Source organism: Xylocopa sonorina, chromosome 7 (genome assembly GCF_050948175.1).
Source record: "Xylocopa sonorina isolate GNS202 chromosome 7, iyXylSono1_principal, whole genome shotgun sequence".
In the NCBI taxonomy this organism is placed as follows: Eukaryota; Metazoa; Arthropoda; class Insecta; order Hymenoptera; family Apidae; genus Xylocopa; species Xylocopa sonorina.
In genome coordinates, this window is record NC_135199.1 from 10386912 (window position 1) to 10413022 (window position 26111).

A 26111-nucleotide genomic window follows, 5' to 3' on the forward strand; every position below is an offset into this window, starting at 1 on the left:
GATAAAATCGTTAACGGAACACGCGTTTGTTTTTGGCTCGAACACCTGAAGCGACGACGTCGCGATCGATCGACTGCTATTAACGGCATTATTAACACGACAGTCGTCGCATTACTCCGTAAAATGTGCAACAAATTACGCGGAATATTTTGTAGAGAAGAAAAGACAGGAATTTCGTGCAGCCGCGTTCCAGTTTCGGATGCGTATATAACTGTTGCTAAGCAGTTCCGCTGGTGGAAAAAAAAAGGACGAACGGTGAAACAAGGACGGAGAACGGAAAAATGAAGCAATTTTGAGGATCACTCGAACGCTCGAATGATCGTGAATCTCGATGCTCGAGAGGGGTAAATCGATTGCGCGTCCCTGCAGAGCGTCAAATTTCTAATGGGGTATGAATTCCAGCCAGCTCCTCGTTCTGCCATTGACGGGGAGGAAAAAGAGGGGTGAAGCTTCCTGAATGTTTGGTAGGGTCGTGAATGAAAGAAACAAAGGAGTAAAACTGCCGGTAAAAAGAAGAGGAAGAGCCCCGAAAAAGAGAAAGGTCCGTTTCGTCTCTATCTGGCAGAAACCAGAAAGCATTTCGAGGCGAACTGAGAATAGAATTGCGAAACGAAAAGGAGGAGAAAAACTGTTCGTCGGTTATATTCGACGCTACGCGATTGTATCGCACGGGGGAGGCCCTCGAGAACAAAAAATTCTGACATAATATTTTTTCGAAACGACACGATGGAAAATCATTTGAAATTCGCGTTCGTAACGCGAGAATTTACGAGATCCTTTTAACGCTTCGCGAGGAAGGTAATGCACGAAGTAATGACCCGAGAGCGATTTATCGTTACATTTCTTTAAATCAGACGAAAGTAATCCACGCGTTAATCCAAGAAAAACGATCGAGACGGCATCCGGAATTCTATTACTCAGGATCGAAACTCAGCCTCGCCTGGGCCAGTTGAACCGAATCGGCTTATGACTGTGCCTGGGACGATGAGCGTGCCGTAATTTAATTACCAATTTAATTACGAAGATCGTTAATTACCCAAAGTTTAAGCTCGCGCCAGGATGATACATCAGGCTTACTTTACAAGAAGAATCAATCTGATTCGCCGAGCTCTTCTACGCGAGTGTTGGAGCGTATTAAAATGGCTAGGACGACATAGCACAGACGACTTAGTCGCGCCTCTGCGCTCTACTAATTATGTAATTAATGAGGTACAAGCTTCTTTCTCGCGATCCGTTACAAAGCGGCCGGACGAGTCGAGGACGTGAGAATAACCGTGCTTTTCGCGGTTTATTTAATTAAAATTGCTTATCGCTGCTCGCCAATGAAGAATTACTGAGATTCTCAGGAAAAATGAGAAATTAACGAATGTATAAAATAACTTGCATTAAACGAATAGAGTTTTTCCATCTTTTTTTTTTCATTGTCGCTACCATTTGGATTGTTTGATTGGAAAATCTGTACCTCGATCGATTCCATCTTGTACGATCGAGTAAGAAAATTGAAATTTTCTTCGCCAACTTATTCAGTAAACAGAGCAGCGAGCCCATCCGAAGGATCTGCAGCGGAACCGAGCATAGATCGCGAACGAGACGCGAAGTAAGAATATAAACATTCGAGACACGAACCGCTTCCCCATAGAAAACGAACGGAATATGCGTATCGATAGGGATTACGTCGCCATCGAGTAATATTGTTTTTTAATTGCTACACGGTAGCACAAAAAGCACGCGTGGATGAAAATATAAATGTAAAACGAGAGAAGTGCTTGAATAATACTCGCGATTTAATCATTTTTACATAAAGGGAATTGAACAAAAATGAAATTTCCACGGAGGTTCTCGCAAATGCCCCTTAATAACGCATGCCTGGAATCCAACGATTTTACGCGGGAAATAAAGCAAATTCGTCGCAACGATTTCGCGAAAGTGGATTCCTAATCGATCTACACGTGGAACAGAAAACTAATCTGAAGGGGATTTCGTTTAATCCTTCTTTCGATGTTGTAAACCTCCGCGATACACGGGATTACATCGGCTGAAATTCTTGATAAAATTCAATGGATTCCCCGTTGCAATATTCGAGTCGCGACGAACCAGTAAAACGTTGTCGAGTGTTTCGAACGAGACCCAGTCACGTTTAATCATTTCTGTCGGACCATGAATAATTTTCATCCCTTTTCTCCTGACCTAAAGCGATACGCGAGGCGCATCTGTTTTCATGGACGTTATCCAAAAATCATAGCAACGTAAGGGTGCAACCGCCGATGCAGCGGTACCCTCGACAGAAACGAAAAGACACGCGTTGTAAGAATGTCTTCTTTCAGTCCGGTTCTCCCGCAACTACCCCTATTCCACGGGCCAGGTTTTACCATCAACCCTTTTCAACCACGGTTCAGCCCTTTCCTTTTACCCTGGCGAGTGATAGCTTTCGAAACGTTACATTATACACCAGGAACTCCTCTCGCTGGTACATCAGTTCTTCTTTGTCTCCTTTGGCTGCCGGCTGAAGAGGGAACCCGCAGAGGAAGAAAGAACGAGGCGGAGAAAGTCTAGGGGGAAAGGGGAAGGGGAGAAAAAGCGAGTAGGATCAAGAAGGCGAAGAGGCGGTCCAGGATGAAAGGGTAAGAGGGAAGAGGGAAAATAAGATTGAAAAAGGGGAGTAAAAAAGAGGTAAGGGAAGCGTACACGAACGCGTATAGGGGCAGGTTGTGTATATATATAGAACGTATTATCTATGTGCGCCGAGTTTATGAGCTTCCACCCTCGTACGTCTATGTCCACGTTTCCTGGCGTGTTTCGTCTTCTCCTTAAAAGTAAACCGTAATCCAGCCACTCGTATTCGTGCCTCCCGTAAGTATCGGTGTACCTTTCCCACCTTAGGTGAAATAAAAACGTGCGAGGGATTTTTGGACGAGACACTCTCGCCGCGCGAGCTTCCGACGTCCGTGGTATTCGCAAATTCGCAGAATCGTATCGATTTCGTATAAACGAGCGGTTGCGCGATTTCTTTTTAACCAACGCTATCGCGAGAGTCTACTTTCGGAGAATCTTCCGGGAAACGTGTCGCGGCAGCTCGTGTGTCCGATGCATTAAGGAAAACTCAGCGCGCGCCGTAAAAGACGAAAAGTGCACTTCGCAGAGATGAATAGCGCGACAACGCTAAGCATAACCCGACGAAATTACACGGAACTTTCTGCGTGAAGCGAATAAAGGAAGTAGTAATCCATGTACAACAACGAAGTAACTTTTTCGCAGCGACGAAGGTACGCGCGCGTCCAGGTCGTTGGATCCCGAGCGAATCGTCAGAGAGGTAAACGTCGTCTGGGAGGACGCTTAAAACCGTCTGAAAAGAAGACCGTTCCCTTCGATAGGGTCGCAGCTATATTCGATAATGAACACACCTGGGCAAATTCGATTATACGATTCCCGAGGGCAAGTAATCCAATTTGCACGTCATCAAGTCACGCGGCGAGACTAGTTCGAAGAGCGAGCCGTACGACCGCCTGTATCAAATATTGAAGTTCCCCGGATTGCACTGGACTGCCCTCAGGGACGCCAAATAACTGGCGGGTCCTGAAAACGCAGGAAACCTTCTCGAACTGCGGCTTGTACTTAACTCAGACCTAACGTTAACACGGACCTAAGATTCAGCGAGACACGGCGCGGGGCGCGTTAGAAACCTTACGGAAATACGAGGGCTAGGCGGTCTTGCTAAACCGACCAACTCCACGGTTTACGTTACCGCTTGGTATTTGTTTCTGTCGCCCGGTTTGTCGCCATCGTTCTTTATCGCTATCTGGAGCGCTAAATAAATTAGGAAAGTGCATCTGTTCGCACTGGTTAATGCCGCGACGAGTATTGCCGAGATCAACGCGATAATCGTGTAAACGAAAAGCGTTTGTGTTATCAACGAATTGCAGGTAAATTTGCTTTTTCGAGAAAATACAGTTTTCGCGGTAGGAAACAGAAAAAAAAAAACAAAAAACGCGACTGTGTAGCGGGATGAAAAAAAAGTATTATTAGCCGTATGGCAAAATTGCGAGGATTTTCAATCAAAACGACCGGCGAACGTAATATTGTTGTTAACGGTGAGTGGTTCCACGCCTTCTGTCAGAGTACGTACACGCACGGTGTGCAATATGCAGTATGCAGTTTGTTAGCAATAGAGGAATATTTCACGTTACTAGGCACAGTGTTATTTCGAAACAGCTACGAGAATGGCCTGGCGTAACGTGTAAACCCTAAATTATCGTCTATAAATTGTCAATTAACAAATATCAATTTAATGCAACTTAAAAACTCTCCTTTATTAAATGCACGAAAACTCTGCTGTGCATTTTAATTAAGTCCCTCTCCACGGACTATTGCAATCTGCGAGGTTAATTAACACGTAAGCGTAAACGTAACGTTTAATCTAATTGGATGGTGGACCATGTTCCAGCGGAGATTCCACGCGCCCGTCTCTATTAACCGTATGAAAAACCGACTTTTCATGCCAGAATCGATGCTGACGTCGAAACGGCAGGTACGAGAGCAAGTCTCGTTGGTAATTACATCAGTTTACCGCGGCTAAAACATCCCGCCGCTGCTTTTGATCGAGATGGCAGCGGTAAGTGTAAATACGCGGACCCTCGTGAGATGCTCGTGATCGCTGAAGTGATATCGCGCACAGAATTCCAGTAGAGAAAATTATGCAACGAGAGGTTCGATTGAATTATTGCTCGCCGTTTCCCTATCTCTCAGATAGCGAAGAATCCGGCGACGAATCACGTCTCGACGCCTAAATGTAGAGCATCGAACGTTTGCGAGGGAGATGGATCGAAAGAAGGAAATATAAACTAAATACTCGACTAGATTCGCCGCAGTGATAGCCGAGCAACATTATTAGACGCGTTGCTATTTATTTCGCAAGGCTTGCATAAATGAGACTGAAGATAATAGAAGCCTTCCTGCGCGTATGGCCGCAATGGGCCGCCTGTTTGACACGTTAGTACCAACCTTTCGCTCTCGATTACGTTTAATCGTCTAATACTATCGCGCTCTCGCCCGCTATAATCATTTTGTCATAGTGACCCTGTTGTCTTTCAACAATGGACTGGCGATCGGATGGACGTCCCCTTACATCGCGCAACTGACCAATGGAGAATCAGTGGTACACTTAACGGACGATGAGGCATCGTGGATAGTTTCTCTGTTGCCGTTTGGCCGACTCTTTGGCGCTGTGATTGGTTCCCTCACGCTGGAATACTATGGCAGTAAAAAGGCCTTGTTAGCGACCGGTTTACCCATCGTGCTCAGCTGGATCTGCGTAATATTCGCCAATTCGGCTTGGTGGCTTTACGTGTCGAGAGCCTGTGCAGGTAAACGCGATTCTCTTTAATCACGTTCCTTCTAAACGTGCGTACAACTTTTTCAGGCATCACCTTCGGGATGTTTTACAGCTGCTTCCCCCTTTACATGGGCGAGATAGCGACAGCGAGCATCCGTGGCGCGCTGGTCAGCACGATAGTGAACGGTATGCCGCTTGGTACGTTGATCGGCAACACGATGGGCAGCCTGGTCTCGATGATGTCTTTTGGGATCGTCGGTCTGATCGCGATCATCTGCTTCCTGGTGATGTTCCTGTTGCTGCCGCAATCGCCGCACTATTACGTGCGATGCAACAACGAGGTGATGGCGAAAAAGACCATTCAATGGTACCAGCGGAAGTCGAACGTGAACGCGGAGCTGGAGGTGATCGAGGACTTCGTGCGGTCTACCGCGTCCACGAGCTTCCGCGAGAGGCTGCGACAGATCTTGGTCAAGAAGAACAGACGTGGCTTCGTTATAATCATATTCTTGTTCGTTTTCATGCAGCTGAGCGGCGTGAACACGGTCGTTTTCTATATGGAGACGATCGTGAGGAACGCGCAAGTGACATCGATAGAGCCTGCGACTGTCGTGATCCTTGCTACAGGAATAAGTACATCGTTTCTCATATATCGTAAAGAAAAACCATCGCTTCGTCTTCGATTAGCTACAGCTTCGACGCTATTCCGTATTCCAGGTATAGTGATCGGTTGGATCAGCGTGTATCTGATCGATCGTTGCGGCAGAAGGGCTCTGATGACGGTCTCGTGCGGCTGCGTGATCATGGCGATGATACTTCTGGGAATACAGTTTATGCTGCTCGAACAGAATTTCGACCCGAAACGTCTCGAGTGTCTGCCGATCCTCTCGATGGTGCTTTTCATGATGATGTCCATCGGTTTGGTCCCAGTACCGAGCACCATACTCAGCGAGTATTTCCCGGACGATTTAAAGAGCATCGCCGGGTTCACGGCCAGCATCACGTCCGCGATATTCGCGTTCATATGCAGCAAGACCTACCAGCCGCTGATCGAGCTGATGACCGAGAAATACCTCTACTGGATGTACGCGGTGATGATGACCGTCTGTCTGGTGTTCACGTGCGTGGCCATGCCAGAAACCAAAGGAAAGACGTTGCAGGTAGATTTCCCGTGACTTAGATAACAACGCCGTTCCTGACAGCATACGTTTCTGCCCGCAAACGAATCGTCTTATCGCGCGAGAGGCATTCAATATCCGAGGCTATCAATATTGCACGGTGGATGTAAAAAGTGTAGTTAAAATCGCTTTTCGCAATTTCACGTTCGCGGGAGTAGAGCGTGGATGTCGAACGGTAACGGAGATTGGTGGTTCGACCTGATTTCGCTAGAAAACGTACAATAAGGTGTTCCGCGGTAGTGTTCTTGATCGAGCATTTCCCTGTGTACGCGGTACTAAATAATCGATCCGATGTCTGCAGGAAATACAAGAGATGCTGTCCGAGATGAGTAAAAAGGGGAAAAAACATTTGGAACCGAAAGGAACGGTTAAGTAGGAGCTCCGCTGCGTGAGAATAAAATGCGATGTAAGGAATCGACGGCCTAGGTGGTTAAATAAATTGACGTTTTTATAAATGAACACACGTTGTTACGTACTACCCGCACTCTACGAAGCAAACACGATATAAATACAGTTTTCGCGTATGTCAACGTTTAATTAGGTACTGACTACATGCAAACATTAAACGTTCTAGTTTTGATACACCAGCGAGTAAATCATACCGAATTTCGCGTATCTTATCTTATCGTTTAGAGTAGAAAAAGTAGTGATTAGCAAATAAGTGAACTTAACAGAATGACACTACGAAGAAAAGATCAGCGGCAAGTTGACGTACGCTGTGCACCAAAAATGAGCACAATTTATCTCTTCGAATCTGAAGACACTGGGTACGTATACCAATTGGTATATGAAACAGTAATAGAAAAAGTGTATTTCTGTTCCAATACGTTATCTTTCTCGCTTCGTCGTCTTTAATAGTTCAGTCGTGCGGAGCACGCCGTAAAATCGTAACGCTCAAACTACCTTCGTTTACTATAGAAAGTAACCATTAGAAAATAATTGGCACGATTACGGTTCCGAACGCGCATCCTCGATGAACCATCGCAAAGGTACAATTCGCAACAATAATCATCGGTAAAAGATCCGATTGATTCAGCAGCGATAAATTCCGCAACGCCTCCCGTTCGTTTTCGGACGGGAATAAACGGAATAAAAATAGTCTCGAAACGATTCCCATAAATCTAGTTTAACAAACAGGCGGAAATGTATACACTCATTATCTCTTATCTAGAGCGAACAAACGATGCATCCGTTTCGGTATTTTCGAAGGTTTCCATTTTTGACACGATCTTACATCAGTCAGTTACCTGTTATCTTCTGAGGAGTCATCATGAGCAATGGAACGGACGGGAAAACGGAGAAAAATGTAACCTGGCCGCAATGGATCGTCGGTCTCGGTGGTGAGTGTTCATAAATCGTAAGACTCGATTCTACTCCTTGCCAGCAATTCAATTCCACTCGACGACGTCCAATCTGTTAATAGCGCTGCTGTTGGTGACTCAGATAGGATTACTGACAGCCTGGTCGTCACCGTACAACGAGCAGTTGATCGCGCCAGATTCTCCGTTTCCGGTAACCGTAACGGAACTGTCCTGGGTGGTGTCGTTGCTCAATCTAGGACGAATTTTTGGCGCCGTAGGAGGCGCGACCTGCACCTACTACTTGGGCAGCAAGACCACGATTCAAATCACCAACGTGCCCATAACATCGAGCTGGGTGCTGACCATCCTGGCTAGCAGCGTCGAATGGTTATACGCGGCGCGATTCCTCGGTGGTATCGGCATAGGGATGACCTACAATTGCTACGCCATATATTTAGGGGAAATATCGAGCCCAACTATCAGAGGGGCATTGGTCTCGCTGGCCTCAGCCGGGCTACCCTTTGGAAACCTTATAATGAGCATCATGGGAGCGTATCTGGAAATAAAAGCATCAGCTCTGGTAGCTCTGGCCTCTTGCCTCGCGTTGATGCTGCTCTTCTTGTGGGTGCCCGAATCACCGCATCACCTGATAAAGAAGAACTCCCACGAGAAGGCGAGGACCTCGATCCATTGGTATCATCGCGACTGCGACGTCGAGTCGGAATTCATCAAGCTGCGGCAGTTCGTCGAGAAGTTCAGCGAGCAATCGGTATCGTTCAAGGATCTGAAGACCGTGCAGTTCCGGAAGTCGTTGCTGGTGGTCGTAACGCTCGTTACGTACAATCAATCGTGCGGGGTTAACAGTATTCTGTTCTACATGGAGTCGATTTTAACGTCGGCGGGAGTCACCATGGTGAAGCCATCGTTGATGGTGATAATAGTAATGACGTTCGGTGTGATCGGTGCCGGGGCGTCGATGTATCTGGTAGACAGGTGCGGAAGAAAGATGTTGATGATCGTGTCCTGCGTGGGGATCACGTTCTCGTTAATTTTGTTAACGATCGAGTTTCAATTGTTGAGTTTCGGTTTCGAGGCGGAAATGGTGCAACTATTGTCGGTGGTCGGGATGTGTCTGTTGTACCTAGCGATGTTCATAGGCGCCCTTCCCGTTCCGGTCACGATACTGTCCGAGTTGTTTCCGCCTCACTTGAAATGCATCGCGGCGCCTATCACCAGTTCGACGGCGGGCCTCGTCTCTTTCGTCTCCACTGGTACTTACGTGCCTCTGCTCGATCTCATGACCGAGCGATACTTGTTTCTGTTTTACGCTCTGCTGATAATCACCGCTGTGCCGTTCACCATGTTCTGCGTGCCCGAAACGAAAGGACTCTCCCTGCAGGAGATCCAAGCGCGTTTAACCGGGAAAAACAAGTCGCAAACTGCGGTTCTGTCCGAGAGGAAAACCTCTCAAGCGCAAAACGCGAACCTCTATGTAATACCGCGTGCTAATTTAATTACCATTTGAGTGTACAAGAATGTCACGAGAATAGAAGAACTCTGCGAACGTACTCGTTTGTAAACAATTTAAACTGCAACGTCAGCTACGGATAGCGTCGTGATAACGCGTGTAACGTCGCGTTCGCCAAAGATCATCGCTCGGTCCGACACATATTTCATTCGGACGAACTTCCCCGATAAATTCGCAAACGACGAATGAAGTCTCGGATGATAGAGGAAGAAGAAGATCGGCGATGCCTGTTGTTCTTCTGCCCTTCTATTCTTCCTGTAACCGAGAAACGATGTAGCTATTTCTCTTCGGGGCGGACATACGTCGCCGTAACGTCGACGATGGAACTCGGCCAGTTTCATATTTTAGAAGGCGATATTTCAGTCGCGCTGGCTGCGCCAACAGCGTTAAAGGTGCAACGGTCCCATGGCGGCACTGTTCGAAATTGCTCGCCTTATCTCGCCCGGGTCATTGCACGATGACTCCTCGTTGATGACCTTATAAACGCCAGGGCATCGATAAGAATTTACGAAGCGATTCTTCCCTCCTACCAACTTGTACGATCGTCTGAATTACGAAGAAACTCTTCCAACTAAGATATTAAAAAAGGGAGAATGCGACAGAGATGCGACATCCCTTGCGCTGTTTCCCCCTTCGCGGACGATTAAATTCCCTAATTAGCAAAATTTCCACCGCAGCCATCCTCCGCTGCGTCGCGCGGTCCGTCGACACTGCTGTCGCACGCTGTCGAAAGCGTGTCCCACGAGGCAACGCGAAAATCTGCCAAAAAGTTGCACAACGATAACGGCTAAAACGCGTCGCATCGCATTGCACCGTATTACATTCCCATGACAACGAATTGATTACTTAAACGTCACGGTCGTTTCATAATAAATGTACACGCACCCCGCGGACGTGCGCGACCGGTTATCATTTTAAATTCATTTCACCAATGGCACCGAATTGCATTCAGAGGGCTCCGCTGCACCCACTGCAGGATAATGGATGCACGGGGTGACTTCGCCCTGTGACGCGCGCCCATGCCGTTAAGTTATTGCGTCTAGCGCGATTCGGATTTACGATAAGCCGATTTCCGGACGAATTCTCTGCCGATTGGAAGATTATTGGATTTATTGTAATTAATACAGTGTCCGTGAGCGCCATAGGGGGAGGGGGTGGGATACATCGAACTTTTAATGGCCGCGCTGCTGTCTGACCGCCTTCATGAAATATTCATACCGTTTTTTTCCTTACGGTTGTCGCCAGGGCTCCTCTGTTCGTTCCTCCGAGTCGAAACGACCGTCACAGTTTAGCGGACGGAAAAAAGCAGTTAGCGAAAAGGGCGATTACCGCTCGGGACCGCGGCGGAATATTTAAAAAGATCGAAGCTCGCCGTTGAATACGTTCGATAGGGAATAAGACGACGACGCGTCGATGGCGCACTGAGAAAGTAATCATCTCGCGATGTATAATTTAAATCCGGTAGCGATCGAAATAAATCGCGGAAATTAGCAAATACAGATGCAATCCGATGATTCGCGAAGAAGATACGAGCACGTCTGCGTAATGCCGTCTTAAATCTTTCTGGAGAACAAACGAGAAGTTTATTGTCGCGCGGATACAAGCGGTTCCTCTGACAAGGCTGTGAAAATTGCGCGCCCGAAGGCACACACTCTGCACCGCTAACTTTCATCGAATTGAATACACTCTGTGGCTCTTTTCATCGTAAAAATAAGATAGTTACAGCCTTGATCTAGTTATTCGTTACATTTTCTAAATACGAGTTGCCTACATTTCTCTACGTCATCGATTATATTTCGTTCGAAACGATACTTGAAGCTATCGCAGCCTGAATTCCCGTAATTATCGGAGTTGGAGAGAAAATTGATGCGATGCGTCGAGCATGTAACAACGGCTCGAAAACTAACTCGATCGTTTCTGCGATGCACAGGTCGCTCCTGCGTTTCAGAACTCCTAATCGCTTTAAACCTGTCTGCAGCTAAATCGAGTCAATTATCCCGCTGTCAACCATCTGTTCGGGATCCTCTTACCCGGTATCAATTAGCATCCAACAGAGGTTTCGTTCCGTAAAATAATCCGTAAAAGATCCACGATGTATCCCTCTTTGCGCGCTGCGTTCGACGCATTAAGATCTCGTTTGCACCGAGCCCTCGTTCGTTTCTAACGCCCCGTTCTAACAGAAATGCCGTTGGTCATTTCGTAAATGAAGTTTCGAGGGACGTTCGCTTCAATCGCCGTCCGCCCTCCCGGAATCGATGAAAAACCGAACTCTCGGTTGATGCGCCAAAAACGAAACAGCAGGACCATTCGTCTCGCTAGTCTAGAGCTGACGCGGTCATGTAATTTACCTCGACAGGAGCTTTGGCGTGAAATATAACATAAAAGCGTAGACGCGAGCTAACAACACGAATTATCGTTTCATTCTACTTGGGGCTCAATTACGATTATATCAATCGCAGACGATGAAACGCAGCCACGTTTAAAACCCGTTCCACGAGGCTCGCTCGGGAACGAGGGGGATGCGCGTCGAAAAATCATGCATACGAGCTGCAATAATGGAATTCTTCCAACTTTCAGTCAATAAAGAAGTTCTGAAAACAATTTTGCAATGCAATAACCCTTCGCGCCTCGGCAATCGACAAAGTTTCCCCCGAAGCCTTGCCTGGTCCGCGCTCGCGAACTCTACTTGCGGAGGTGGACCTTAAAATTCAACGAACCTCGAGGAGGATCGTCTTTCCACTTAGAAACAGAGATTCGCCCGTCCCAACCGTTCCACGGCGCTGGTCGTTTCGCACAGGGGCGAGTTTGATCGGCTGTAAAAATCAAAAGGTCGCGGGGGTAGGGCAGTTGGCACTCGTTCGAATCGCGTCTGTTCCATCCGCTCGCACAACAGGCTGCGGCGTCCGCCATCGAGAGCGCCAACGTTTTCTCATTTCCACGTCAGAATGCCCGCATTATCCGGACGGTGAAAATAGAAGAGTAAAATGGGCGATGGGGAGAGAACGCCCCGAGCCGTCCAAGGGAAATCGAATCCTCGAATCGAAGTAATTTTTTATCGCCACCTCGAGGTTCCGTCTTCCTGTCTGGCTGCTTTCCTCTTCGTGAACGCCGCGAGGGCAGACGTTATTTTCATCCACGGATATCGCGTGAAGCGAGGAGCACGCGGGCCTAATCAAATTTTACAAGCTGTCTGCGTGTCGATTTCATTCGATTGTCGCGAAATCCGCCCGATTAACAGAAACGAGCAGCGAAGATTTCCACTGGCCCGATGGAGGGCCAGAAAGGGGATTTCAAAATGTGCAAAGCGATAACGCGAGAAAGTGGCGGTTTAACGCATTTCAGCGGGTTCATTGGAATGTTTAAACAAAAGGATCCGATCGATCGGTCGGTCGTCCTACGGCGTAAAAGTTCGATGCACCGTGGCATCGACCGGACAAAATGTAGGCTAGTAGTATGTCACGAAAACGCCGGAATTGGTTGCTCGCCAAGTCGCGGATAGTCAATGGAACAGAGATGGGAAGGACCGAGCGGAGGGTGGGAAGGGGATGAAGCGAACAGTCGGGTCTGTAACCTAAATTCTCGCGCAGCCCCGACTACCAGCCGATCCCTTTGAAACCCCCTGTACCGCTTCCGTTGGATCAATGATACTCGCGGTTAACTGTACACAGTGTTGCATTGCGATAGACCCGCTTTCGATACGCGGCGACATACTCCGGTTGTACGCGACCGTTTTACGCGGCACACAATCGAGGCAACGAAAAAAAACAAAAAAAAAAAGAAACAAACAAACAAAAACGGAGAGAGAAAAAATGATCCCACGGAGACCCGTGTCCCCAAGCATACGTCTGACAAAAACCACGAATTAATCCAAATAACGTGATCGCGCACGAGCGGAACGAAATACGACGAAAAATCCAAATATCTTTTGTTCCCTCGTCGATAAAGGATATCGAGTGAAAACTACCGTCAATTCTATCGCGACTATTGTATCCGGCGGATTTATTTGTTTTTTCGAGTCGTCGATTTACTCGCGCATCGACAAGTTAAACGACTAATTCTGTTCTTTCTCTCACTGTTGATCGAGCAACGCTGCCCCGACGAGCACGTTCTCCGGCTCTCCGCGCTTAATGATTTTAGCGATAAATTGGAGATAACGAACGAGCAAGTTTTAGCGAGAAAGAAAAAGAGGAGGGGAAAAACAAAGGGTGAACGCGGAGAATGCGGAGGCGGCAGCTTTCACCTGAATATTTATACGAACGAAATGAAGTTGTAGGAAGCAAGTAGAAGCGAGGACTCGCGGGGGATTGCTTGCCAGTCCCACGGCGCTCTTGCGTCTCTATGTCTTTCCTCAGGTATGCCGACATCAATTCCCAGTCTTTATTTCTCCTCGTGTCCTTCTGACCCAGTTCACTCCGTTGCTCTCGCAAATTATATCGTCCGCATAAATTAGAAACAGTATTTTACAGGGGCCGACGGTTTCATCTGATCTTTAGCGAAGCATTCAAACGACTCTAGGCAAAGGGAATAAATTATCTCCCTTCAGAAGACGAAGCTAGAGCCAGATATATCTAACGGGCACGCTTCTGGGCGAACATTACGCGTAAAAAAAAAAAGAAGAAAGAAAAAAAGAAACACAATGATAGATGGATGCGCGAACTTTCCATAGTAATTTTGAGAGACGAGCAGGTGCAGAAAATAGAATAAAGTTTGGAAAAGGGGCGAGCGTCGGTGAGTTAGTCACAGCACGTCGATCCCAAGGCCCGTGGGCTCCGTACCCTATATACATACATATATGATTATCCTGGCGAAAAGCGGTCGAAGAACACGTTACGATATCCCTGGGGATATTCCTTTGGCCATCCTAACTTTTCTTCCCTTCCCTCCTTGGACTTTCTCCTCGCGTGCATCTACTGCACCGTGCGAAAGTCCAACATGAAATATGTCCGTGCCCCACGAGATTTCTTCCTCGATCTTGTCCCTAGCCGTGCATGATTAAGGGCTACTCGAAAACTCGAACCAGCCCGATAAATTTAATTATCCGTTTCCGCGAACTTCCCTGTGCATTTCACGCGCTGGACGCCCCTCGCGCGATCTACGTACGTGAACTGTTATTCTCGTTCTGTTTCACCCTGTTTCGCGTGCTGCTTTGCGCGTTGCGTTTCAAAACTTAGCGAAGTACGGTCGATACATATGGCAGAATTATCCAGACACTGTGCAAGAGAATCGATACGAGTTTGAGATCGTTGCGGCAAAGGTTTCAGAAATACGATAAATATCAGATAAATTTCCGAAGCGTCGCGAGTTTCCCCGATGCCTGTCGGGAGTAATTACGTTCCACTTGCGATTGCATGTAGCAATCGAGGGAAACAAACGGCGGCGACGACCGAGGAGACCGTTACATCAACGAAAACTTTTCGAGCGATACCTACGATTTCGAGGAGCAAAGTGTTGGTAGCAGTCGCAGTCGGGGGTGGATTTGTAGCCAGAGCGATTGTCTCGCGTTCGTTCGATTAATGATCGCCGGATTCGCCGACCTCGTGGGACTCTTTACCCCCGTTGTCCGTAAAATTCAACCTTCCTCAAATAAAATTTACACGAAGAAAAAATATTTCTCTTCTGCAAACTGTCCGAGACGTAGACAACGGAGTTGGGAAACACGTACGAGACGAAAGAAATCGGTCAGCTGTCGATACCCGGGCGAGGAACAATTCTCGACAACAATTTTCACTTCCCGTCTGGTTGTTTGCAATCCAGTTTTGCTCGGCTCTCGCTTCGAGAGCATCGTTGCCAGAGCAATGAGCGCGCTTGCGAAACAGCTTGGCAGCACGTCGTAACGTTCCTCGAAAATGACAGCGCTCGCGGGAACGACCTGACCGGACTGATACGCCAGCGAGACGAGAAGGTTCGGCGACTTTACCCAGAGCTTCGAACCGATGAAAGCACCGCCGTTCTCTGCTGGATGGAGTCTGAAGAGACTCCCACGGTTCGCCACTTGCACCTCGAGTGCTTTGCTTGTCTCTAGAACTCTCGAGCGCTCGGTTAACGGACGGTAATTCCACGCGGCGATACAATGTTTTTTCGACGCTCTCGCGGGCTGGACGTTACTCGTTACGTGGAAAAACAGCGGGGTAAAAGGTGCGAAAGGGGTTTTCAGATGGAATTCCCGTTCGAGAGACCTGTCGCGTCTTTACCTTGCGATCATACGTAAAATAAATCGCAACGCGTTCTAACCACACGATATAAGCATTCGTGGACCGCGTGTTTACGTTGGCCACCGAAAGCGCTGCGTTCGGACAAAGCGATGCTATTCAAATATATCCAGATGCAACGTCATCGCGCCACTCCATTGTGTTCGAGCTGTTTGTTTAAATATAACATTCGCGGTCGAAACTCGAGAGCGTTAAAACATTTGCTTAAAACGTTCAGGATCGAACAATAAGCATCCTTTAACACATTTGGGACTACAAATCGCTTGGGTGGGGGGCGCGTATGTATTTCAAAGGGAAGTTTCAATGGAACCACCGGATGTATTCGTATCTGGGCTCCGTCTGTGGATCGCGGGAACACGTTTAACTTTCGGCCCGCCTACGAAATCACTTGGAGCGAAACCCTCGGGCCAGGAGACTACTCGACTCTATTCACCGAGCGCGGCTATTCCGTGTCCAGATTTCTGAAAGGCCGAATATCATAACACGCGATCCGATGGTACGATCTCTGGTGCGGTGATTTCACGCCGTTCGCCTCTTTTCGCTCGCAGCCCCGCTCGCGTTCGCGGATCGATCTTCGCCGCGAAGTTCGACTCTGAAAATTGCAACGGTCGTTAGCAATAACCCTTTGACCCGCTACGCTCGACGTACACTTAACTGCTCTCTTCGACGGACTTTGCTTTTACAAGTTTTTCCATGATCGCGTTTAATGCCCCTGAGCGAACGCTCGCCGTTTCGTAACTTCGAGCGCCGCCTCCCTCGCGACATTTATTTACCGACGACCGTGGCAAATCTTCTCGTTCGTATGAGGAACGATCGAGACGCGTAGAAAATTGCACGTTTCTGAGGGGGCGAGTTAAATCGTGCGAGCAATTTAACGGATCGTCTGGCGATATTCCGTGCGTTTAGGAAGCGCCGAGAGCATCGCGGACAGAGCAGGTTGTCGACAGCCTTGCCTCGATTACGATTTATTAGGTACGTACGTCGACGACAACAACGCAGATTACGCCGGACGATAACAAAGCAGCTTTTGAACGAACGGCAGCTTCCGCGACTCGAACGGGGAAACAGAGCCGTGGAAATTCAGCGCGCGCGTAAAAAAAAGAAAAGAAGAAAAGTACGACAATGCACGCGAATCGAGCTGCGATGGTTCGCGCGAAGACTCGAGCAGAAATTTCTATTATATAAATACACTTAAGAGATATTGCGCTTCGTCTGCCATCCGTTGAAATTGATTAAAGAGGAGAAACAAGAAGAAAGAGAGCGAGAAAGATCAAAGATAGGGAAGGTAAATAATATGGAAAAGAATTGTGCGTTGGCAGACTGGAATTACAGTCAAAAGAACAGACGATACGAAGCCCGGATAAGAATAACGGATGGCAGACCGCGAAATAAAATAAGGACGACGAAAAGCTTGGCAAAAAACGTGACTGGTTTGAGTCAGTTTATCTGCCGGTGAAGAGACGCCCTGTCCCTTCGGGATTCAGCTCGCGAACTTATTTATCTCTTTACAGAAATCTAGCCGAATCATCCCCGGAGAGAATTCAGCTAAGTATAATAAAGCGAATTCTCAGCCGCTGTTAAATTATCCGGTGTTATTCCCTCGGGAAATTCCCTTCCCCTTGAGCACCTCTCTTTCAACCGAAAGCGACGCTGACACCTTTTACGCGTTCAACTAAATTAACCGGGATCCCAGTTCCAATGAATGTTTTACGAAACAAATAGTTGAAGCGCTGCGAGGGGTATTCTTCAGTAGTAACGCTCGTCATTAGTCAGACGCGCAGGTAAGCGCGTTGCGCACTCGAATCCATCGAGGCCCACGCATTGTTCCCAAAAACTTGAGGAACAATTACACCATTGGAACAAACGTGTACGCGGATGAACCACGTACACGAATATCGTAATCGTGAAAAGACATTAATTGATCGCGCCTCTGCGAGGACAGCTTGAAAGGCGTCGGACGAGAAACGAATCGCTTCGTCGTAGTCGTTGGTTACGGCCGAACGGGGAAGGTTTCACGCTTTCCAAACCAGTTTTGAATACGCGATAAAAGCGGCATTGAATTTCGAGGATTCTTGCGGCTTAATCGCCGTCGAAGACTACATTTAATCACGGTCGAAAAGGGGACAGCGATCGAGTTCCTTCTGAACGCGCGTCCAACGCGGCGGTGCGCGCGATTTCGCAAATGCGCTCTTCGAGCGCGTTTCAAACGGCAGAACGAGAGAGAGAGAGAGAGAGAGAGAGAGAGAGAAGCAATCGTGCAGCTCTTTCGGAACTCCCGATTTCATCGAAAAATTTAATTCACCTTAATGGAGTCCAGCTATTACCGCGGATAAAAATACGATAATGACTGCGAAGATAGAACCCATTACGAAAGGTAACGCCGGACAAATAAAGGTATCATTGCAAGCTTATCGAATGGAATGATGACGTGCTCCGAACCGCCGGGGAAACTCGTTAATGCGCAAATTGGTTGGGAACAATTTGACGGAAACACGTTCTGCCGGCGAATCATCGATAATGCGTCCGGATAATTAATAATCGGTGCTCGACGCAACGGCTAGCAACGATCGATCGGAAATTTTTCCCTAAATTCGTCTGCTCTCGAGGAATGCTTGCAAGGAGGAGTCCGCTGTATCGCTGAGAAGCCTCGTCCGCCAATTACTTGAAAAAGTATTCCGAAACTCCTGGTGAACAGGCGGGGGAGGGCACCGCTGGGTCCGAATACATTATTTCGCGCATTTGTACGTTCGCGCGCGAAGAACTTCGCGTTATTCCCGACACGAACGTCTAAAAAAGGCCGGCATGAATTTTTTATAAACCGCACGGAATTCGTACGCCCGACGTGCGAATTTCCGGCGAAGAAAATTCCCTTGACATCGCGGCGCAACGTCGAGCAAAGCGTTACCTTAAGTTTCGTTCTACGTGTAGTCGCTGAGAGATCTCTCCTTCTCGATGCTCGCTGAAAAACGAGCAAGCTTCGAAGACGCGTCGTCCTTTACGTTGTTACCAGCGATCAATTACAAGCGATTCCCACTGCTCGATTAAAGTACCGGGCTCCGTCAGGGAGTTCGCGAATTTTTTACAACAAATCCTTGCTTGCCGAACGAGTGGTGGATATTAAGTGAATCGCAGCGCGTACCTGCGATAAATCTTTTCTCTGCAGGGATCCAGTAGGAAACGCTCGTATAAACGCTAAAGTGGAACACTCGACAACGTCGTAAAAAACTGGAAATACTGACAAGTTCACGAGCGCTTAAATTTGTATAGGAACTGCTCGAGTAACAGAGTTAAATAACTCTAAAATCGATGAATTACGATATTTTCATGTTCATCAATGGCTGCGGTTGTGTTTAAGTTCCGCATATCTCAACAGTTACGAAACTGGCGTTTTACGTGTATATTTTGGGCACAACCACACGGACGGGATGGAAGTTTTACATTCAACGAACAAAGTATGCGATAAAATATGGACGCGTCGCAACGGTGCTGAGACTGCACTCTCAGGATTTTAAACGTTTGGCGTCTCATAAATTGGCCTGCGACCCTTCCTTTTGCCGTTCCTTCCGGTTTTTTTTCCACCCTCGCTTCTCTCTGCTACTTAATTCGATCAATTCCCGTCAAACTTCGTTCCAAGGCACAAGCACTCGATAAATCGAAACTATACAATATGTCGACGAAATTTCCAATCCGTTTAGCGTTCGCCAATTACTTTCCAGCAACCGTTTCGCGAAACCCTCAAAGAACACCTATACCGCTCGATTAAACGGTGTTACAATAAGACGCCTCCTTCTTCGTTCGCGTCCTACAAATTTCACGTATCGAGGAAATAATACGCTTCCACCGTTCGTCCATAATTCACTGTCTCGTATTCTTTTCAAATTACTTCTTCGAATGGCCCGAATTTTTTAGCATGTCCAGAAGTAGTGGTCGCTTCCGATACGGTTCAACCGTCCGTGCCAACCAGCTTCCAACCGCGCTGCCAGTTTCTTGTCCCCGATTTTTCGATTCCAAAAGAAACCCCCGCAGCCTCTCGAAAGTCTGCAAGATAAGATCGGTTCAGATTTCCGCGGTTCACTTCCGCGGACCCCGACTCGAGCCGCTATTTTCGTAAATCGCGCCGCGCTCCCAACTGATTATCTCCGACGATTCCAACCGCGTTACCAACCACCGTTTCTCACCGGCGCCGTGACATCTTCGTCGACTTCACCCCTTTCCCTCTGGCGCGTCGCAAATCTCTCTTCGCGGCGTGGAAAGCTCGAGAAAGCAGCCACCCCCGTCCTTATCCGGCGAGAGGCGCGTCCGAATCCTTTTCAACGACGGCACTCGTGTCGCCGTTCCCAGCGCAGGTACACGGCCGAGGCCCGTCGAAATCTTTGAATGAAATCCCGTGGAACCGGACTCGAGACCCGCCTCCGTTAAAGCCCCGTCCCTCCATCGATCCACACTTCAGATTAGGTAGAAGTATCCACCTCAAGTGCTACGCGGAGGAGGTGAAATACGTTGCGAAGGGGAAAGAGGATTGGATCGCGCGGAAACGAGATGCTCCCGAAACGGGAACGAGACCGGGGGATTGGGGCCTCGAAAAAGCGGTTAGAAACGAGACAAGAGGAGCGGGAAATGCGGTGTACGACGCTCTTTTTCCTTTTTTTTTTTTTTTTTTTTTAAAGCACGTTCCAAGGGAAGATCCGACAAACAATGGCCCCCCGAGTTGGTTATCCAACGGAATATAGAAACGGCAAAAATTCCATCTTTCTCCTGTGCCGAAAAAAGGGCAAAACGCACGTATATACGCTGTGGATTCATTAGTGAAATGCACAAAGGCAATATACTCCGTTTTTCGCGAACTGACAAATGAAAATCATAATTTTTCATACGCTCGTCCGCTAAAGATTGCTGGTTTCTAGCAGACGGACGTCTGACGAATTATATAAGCAAAGAAAACAGAAGGTACAAAATTATATACGCGATGTTGTCTTGAATAGTATCTGTCTTGAATCACAGACGGAATTAGCCCGGGTTACGTAAGAAATGTAGCCAGTTGCGGCGAATAATCGATCGATTAAAACGTCTGTACACCGTGGAGAGGGAAAAAATGGTAATGAAAATCGTAAATGAATGTTTAATTACATTTTAAAAGGATGTAGAAGGGTAGAATGAATTACGAAACGGAATTATTCACGTTTTAGCGTGAATAATCTAAATAGCGGGATGATTTCTCGATGAAACGGTGGAATTAATCGAACTGGAAACGTCACAAGCGAGATTAAGGAACGGACGGTTTCGATTCGAGTCGAAAATCTTTTGGTTCCATCGGATTCCTCTCTAAAATCGGGACCGCGACTACTTTTGACGCTTGGCAACCCACCGAGGATCTCGCGCAACACAGTTAATCGGGGATTGTTCGAAGGCATAAAATATTTACGTGTAGGAAACCGGCGGGGGATCCGGTGCCAAGTGTTGGCCGTGCAACGAAGGAAAGTAAACCAGCGATAGCCGGATTCGACGTATGAGAGTCGCGCTCTTCGTCCGCATTGCCATTCTTTCCTGCTGGCATGCGCGCGGACCGTGTCGCGCACAGATTAAACCGAGGAGACCGGAAAAGAAGAGCAGTCGGGCAAAGAAGCTGGAATGAAAGAACTCTGGCTCGCCGCATTCTTTCTCCCAGCCAATCGCAGTGTATGACGGACGTCGCGAGCACGTAATTTCCATCTTCCTGGCGCGTGACCAACTTCTGGCAAGTGGAAAATATCCGGGATAAAAAGGAGTGGAACGTCTCGCGTGCGAAGGGCTGAATTTCTTGCAACTTTTTCTACGGCTCGCTTAACGGCTCCCGTGAAAAAGTTTCGACTCCTCGAAGCTAAGGTTAGATAAACGAAAGACGTTCACGATGCTCGCGAAATCGTATTCTTTTATTCGGTGAATTAATAATCACAGCGAATCGAGCGCGTATACAACGGAAACGTAAGGGGGGGGAAACAGTTGGAAGAAAGAAATTGGCAAACGTGGCGGTCTCAAGGGCTTAAGAGATCAGTGCCGTTAGTCTTAGATAGAAGGCTTTCCCGCTCGTATCTCTACGATATAGTAGCACCCTATTTCCCGGAAATTTATAGCCAACATATCTGCCAGATAGGAAAGCTCGTAGACCTCAGATGCGATGTCAGAATTTGCGGTACGTTGTTTGATTATCGTTTTACGCGCATCTGGAACCACGCTATCCATATTATAGATTACGGTTCCTCAGACATCGCTGACAATGTTATCCATCATTTCCTTTATTAACAGTAAAACAGTATTAACGCGCTGTCGCGTTTAAAAGCTCCTATTCCTCCGGCATTCCCCGCGTACCCTGTTTATCATATAATAACGTTCCCCTGCTTATTTATATGCGAGGACTCATTTTTTCTACTTACACACCTCGTATCCTCTCGCGTAATATAACGTTACCTCTCATTCGTACATCCGCGGGAAAACAGTATACGGATCACGAACAGAGCGAAATTATTCCATCTCCCGTGTCGTACTTACTTTCAATCTTCGCGATGCACATTTTCATGCGGTTCGATTTAACCCCGGTGTTCCGTATTCTGTACCACGGCTCTTCATCCCTCCCTCTTTCTACTCCACGCTCCCAATGGAAACCTTACCGCGCGTATCCCCTAATTTAGAAGAAACGGCGCCCTAACGAGACCGATATATTTCCGTCGAACGAAAGCTTCCGGCTATCTTATCGCTACGCGGCTTATCTTATCGTCGCAGCCACCGCACAAAGAGTTTCGACCACTGGTATCGGCGTGATGGTGGTGGTTGCCAACCCCCGCCGCGGATGCAACGCGAGCGTATCGACGTTATCCGCGTCCGAGGAAACGCTGATCAATCGCGGTTACCACCAAGACAATTAATTCAACGGTGCTCGCGATAATTCCTGCTCCGCGGTTCTTCATTTGGATTGTGCGGACCAAGTGTATCGAGTACTTTATCCGGTTGCCTTTTGTGACGGGCACAAAGAACCCCCGGCAACAATGCCCGGGTAGACTATTCGCGTCAGTTTCACGCACATGCCCGGGGCGTCTCAAAGAAGGAAACTTTCGATCCTCCGCGGCCGTAATCACGTGACTTTCGCGAAGCATCCGCGATTACATCTTCCGACGGGTCACAGTTCACCGCTCCACCCCTCGCGACAAAGCGATTGCCTGACGTATCCCCCGATTCTCCGCGCCGATGCCGCCGACATCGACTCAAGGAATACACGGCGCCGATAAAAGCTTCGAGAGAACGTCAGAGGAAGCTCGGGATATATGTACATCGCGTCGATATTGGAGTACAATAATACCTCGAAGATCCTCTGTTGCAGCCATTGTTTGCTACGTGGAACCAGTTTCTGCAGGCATTCCAAATTCAATTCTCATCTCGCGCACTGGCTAAACTTTACTCTGGTCAGATTCGATCGTTAAATTCCAACCTGCCATCGTAAGAAATATCGCGTTGTTGGCGCGCGAAACAAATATTCATCAACCAGGATATTTCTGGGGGATACCCCGGCGGCAACTTATGCGTCCTCGATGATCCTGATGGCGAGAGGACTAACGTGCCACGCGAGTTCCTCGCTGCGACCCACGCCACCCGGGAAAAGATTCATGGAGGCCATTATTCACAAACGATTTAACGCTGGAATAATGAATACAGCGATCTATACGGAGGAAGAGTGGTAGGAGTGTGATCCAAACCAACGAGTAAGCGCGACGAGGTCGCAACCGGGGCATGCAAAGTCTTTCTGAACTGTTCTACATAAACGGCCTCGTACCTGACAGAAAACGCCTTTCCTTTGCCGGGACGATTGCATTAATATTTATCGCGATTCCTTTATGCATTGATATTCCATCGGGGAATTGTTTAACGTGACGATGTTATTGAATCAAGCGACACACGATCGACGATGTAAATGTATGTTTCAGGCACGTTTCTCTGCGAGACGATTTTTTTCCTCGGTCCTCGAGTCCTGCGGAACGTCGAACGGATCGATCTTACACGTTCGACCAATCAGCTGGCCGTAGAGCAAAGGAATCCGTAGAGTTTTTCCTGGTACGCAGCCGTAATGGACGAAGCGAGCGTTGAATTTGTCCTTACTGAGTCAGGCGTAGAACATAAATCAACCGGTGCTATTGTGCGGGCACCAGTTTCGTGGTGGACCCGGTACATGCACGGCTCGAAAGCAAATATTTTATCCCCGCGAATTAGCATAGATTTCAGGGATCGCCGAATGGGAAGTCGTAATCGTCCGAAAGGTTTATCAACGTGCCCGAGTCTGAATACCTGAGCGCCTAGCTAAACGTCGAGCTCTATCACTGATTAGCCGCACGGATTTTACCGAGGGAACCAGCCGCGAAATCTACAACTATATCGCAACTATTTTTACGGCGCAAATTAAACCGCGCGAACGGAATTAATTAACGTCGCGAAGGACGTTTAAATTTCCACGGCCAATTGGGACGGAACAATCTTTGCGTTTACACCGCGCGTTGTCTCTTTATTTCCACTTTGATAAAAATGAATTATATTCGTTTAACCTACCTTCGAGCTTAATTGTTAACGAAATTTCAGCCGTGACGCGTGAAACGAACTGTTCGCAGCGTTCGTGTTTTCAGTTAGCACGCGACAAAAGTTTCATCAGACGTCATCATTATCGACGATCACGCGAGCGGACGTTTTACCGTTTTGATTTATAATTTTCGGTATTCCGATCAATACGGTCGAGCGATCGTCGTTGTTCTCTCTCTCTCTCTCTCTCTCTCTCTCTCTCTCTCTCTCTCTTTCGCCCCTCTGGCTGGCGCGCAAACGACGGAAACTTCATCGATACATTTTATTGCATCGCGATGCATGGCGCTCGGATAACGACAAAGCCTTTCGAAATCGACGGCTAGGACGATTCATGAAAAATAACAATATCAAAATTGTCTACTTGATCACCTGCTTCGACACTGCTGGCCCTTTACATCGCTCGAACAAACAACGGCCACGATCGAATTTGCAATAACGCCTGTCCGGTCGTAAACTTTGAAAGGGACGAGCTCGAAAAAAATTAACAATTCTCGACAAATCTATTATTTATTTAAATTGCCCGGCGTTATTAATACCGCGTAGGATACGCATTCATCGGAACGGACAGTAATACCGCGTATAACTCGCTAAATATGGATTGCCAATTTGCCTATCAACCCATGATAAACACGATTTAACGAGTTCCCGTTGCGTCGAGAAAGAACTCGCGTTCGAACAATGTGCATGTTCAATACAAAATTCAATATACACCCATTCAAAGTTTTATAAATAATATTTAACAAAAAAAGCTCCACTGTGATATTCTTGTTTCGCTGGTGAACACTTTCCGAGTATTTAGAAATTACCAGAGAGCAATGAGAAATAAAGAATCAGTTTCTCTTGGAACATTGATACGCACACGCGTCTAAGATGACGATTCAATTCTCTAGCAATTTTCCGTGATCATCGTTTCTTCGACGAGGTTGTTTTCTTCGAGAGAATCTCGAGCCTATTTCTCTCAGATTCATGTAGAAATAGCGGAAGAAACGGAACGATATTTAAAGGCCCTGTTGAATGAAATCGGTTTCCCGTCAGTCGTGGGCTCCACGGCTAAACGGTCGGACATCTTGCCGAGACGTTCTCCCTTCCCCCATAAATGAGTCAGCCAGCGTTTCCGGTCGTAAGTCAGAAATAAAAACGGCGAGGTTGTAAAGCACGGACTGGCTGATCGAAGGAAATCAACCAATGCCATCGGTCATAATTTCTAACCGAGAAACGAAGGGAGAGGCTAGACGTTCGATCGGCGCAAAAATCGTCCTTAGATTATGCGGATTCGTTCTCCGCTGATTCCCTATCCGACGATATGGAAGTAGAAACGGAAAGGTGATCGAATTTGGTTAGAAAAAAAAAAGCAGAAAGGCAAAAGGGAAAAGCAGAATATTCGTAAAATCGTGATGGTATATAGGTAGACGAGACTCGCGTAACGATTTACGTGGGTCTATCTTCGCCCCTCGATTATGAATGCCTCGAACTTTGTACATTAAAATAATACCTTACAGTTGTAACTCTGCGAGGAATATGAAATCAGCTGCATATAATGGAATCTGACGATTATTAAGCCTTCTCGGAACAGCGCGAATAGCATCGAGGGAAAGTTCAAAAGGGTCTAACTTGGCTCTACCTAACCAAGTCGGATGATTTGGTACGTGGGAAGGTATAGCGTCGGTTCGCGACTTAACGAGACACGACGGAAGCTAGGAGATACGGGAATAAAGCTCGAGAATAACTCGGCACCATCCAAAGGTGATGAAAATTAATTGCAATAGCATTACACGGGGCTCGTTTGGTATTCGTTCCAAGTTATTTCGATGACGCGGCGAGATCGCGCGCACCTACAAGGATATGAAGGTACGACCGCAGCGGATAAATTCATTGCGAGTAACGCAACAAAAGTTTTACGGCCGCGAGAGGCCAACGGAGATGAGGGAAATAAGAATGTCGCGGGGGTAAAAATCTCGAAGGACCATAGGT

At 47.5% G+C, this 26111-nt stretch overlaps 2 protein-coding genes across 15 annotated transcripts in view; one reads left to right on the plus strand and one right to left on the minus strand.

Annotated features, from left to right (window-relative positions):
• Positions 1-26111, minus strand: part of Dlg1 (MAGUK family member discs large 1) — a 430262-nt gene that overhangs the window by 387363 nt on the left and 16788 nt on the right. The window lies entirely within an intron of this gene.
• On the plus strand, positions 4833-9348 carry LOC143425417 (uncharacterized). Its single transcript, XM_076898162.1, has 6 exons — positions 4833-4986; positions 5070-5360; positions 5417-5962; positions 6047-6489; positions 6809-6881; positions 7892-9348. The coding sequence occupies exons 1-6, from the start codon at positions 4923-4925 to the stop codon at positions 9331-9333; spliced, it is 2859 nt and encodes a 952-aa protein (XP_076754277.1). The 5' UTR covers positions 4833-4922; the 3' UTR covers positions 9334-9348.

Excerpts from the sequence above, each read along its gene's own strand:
- LOC143425417 (XM_076898162.1), top strand. The coding sequence starts at position 4,923 with ATGAGACTGAAGATAATAGAAGCCTTCCTGCGCGTATGGCCGCAATGG. Across the intron at positions 4,987-5,069 it reads ATGGGCCGCCTGTTTGACAC|TGACCCTGTTGTCTTTCAAC; the intron begins GTTAGTACCAAC and ends ATTTTGTCATAG. Across the intron at positions 6,490-6,808 it reads CCAAAGGAAAGACGTTGCAG|GAAATACAAGAGATGCTGTC; the intron begins GTAGATTTCCCG and ends CGATGTCTGCAG.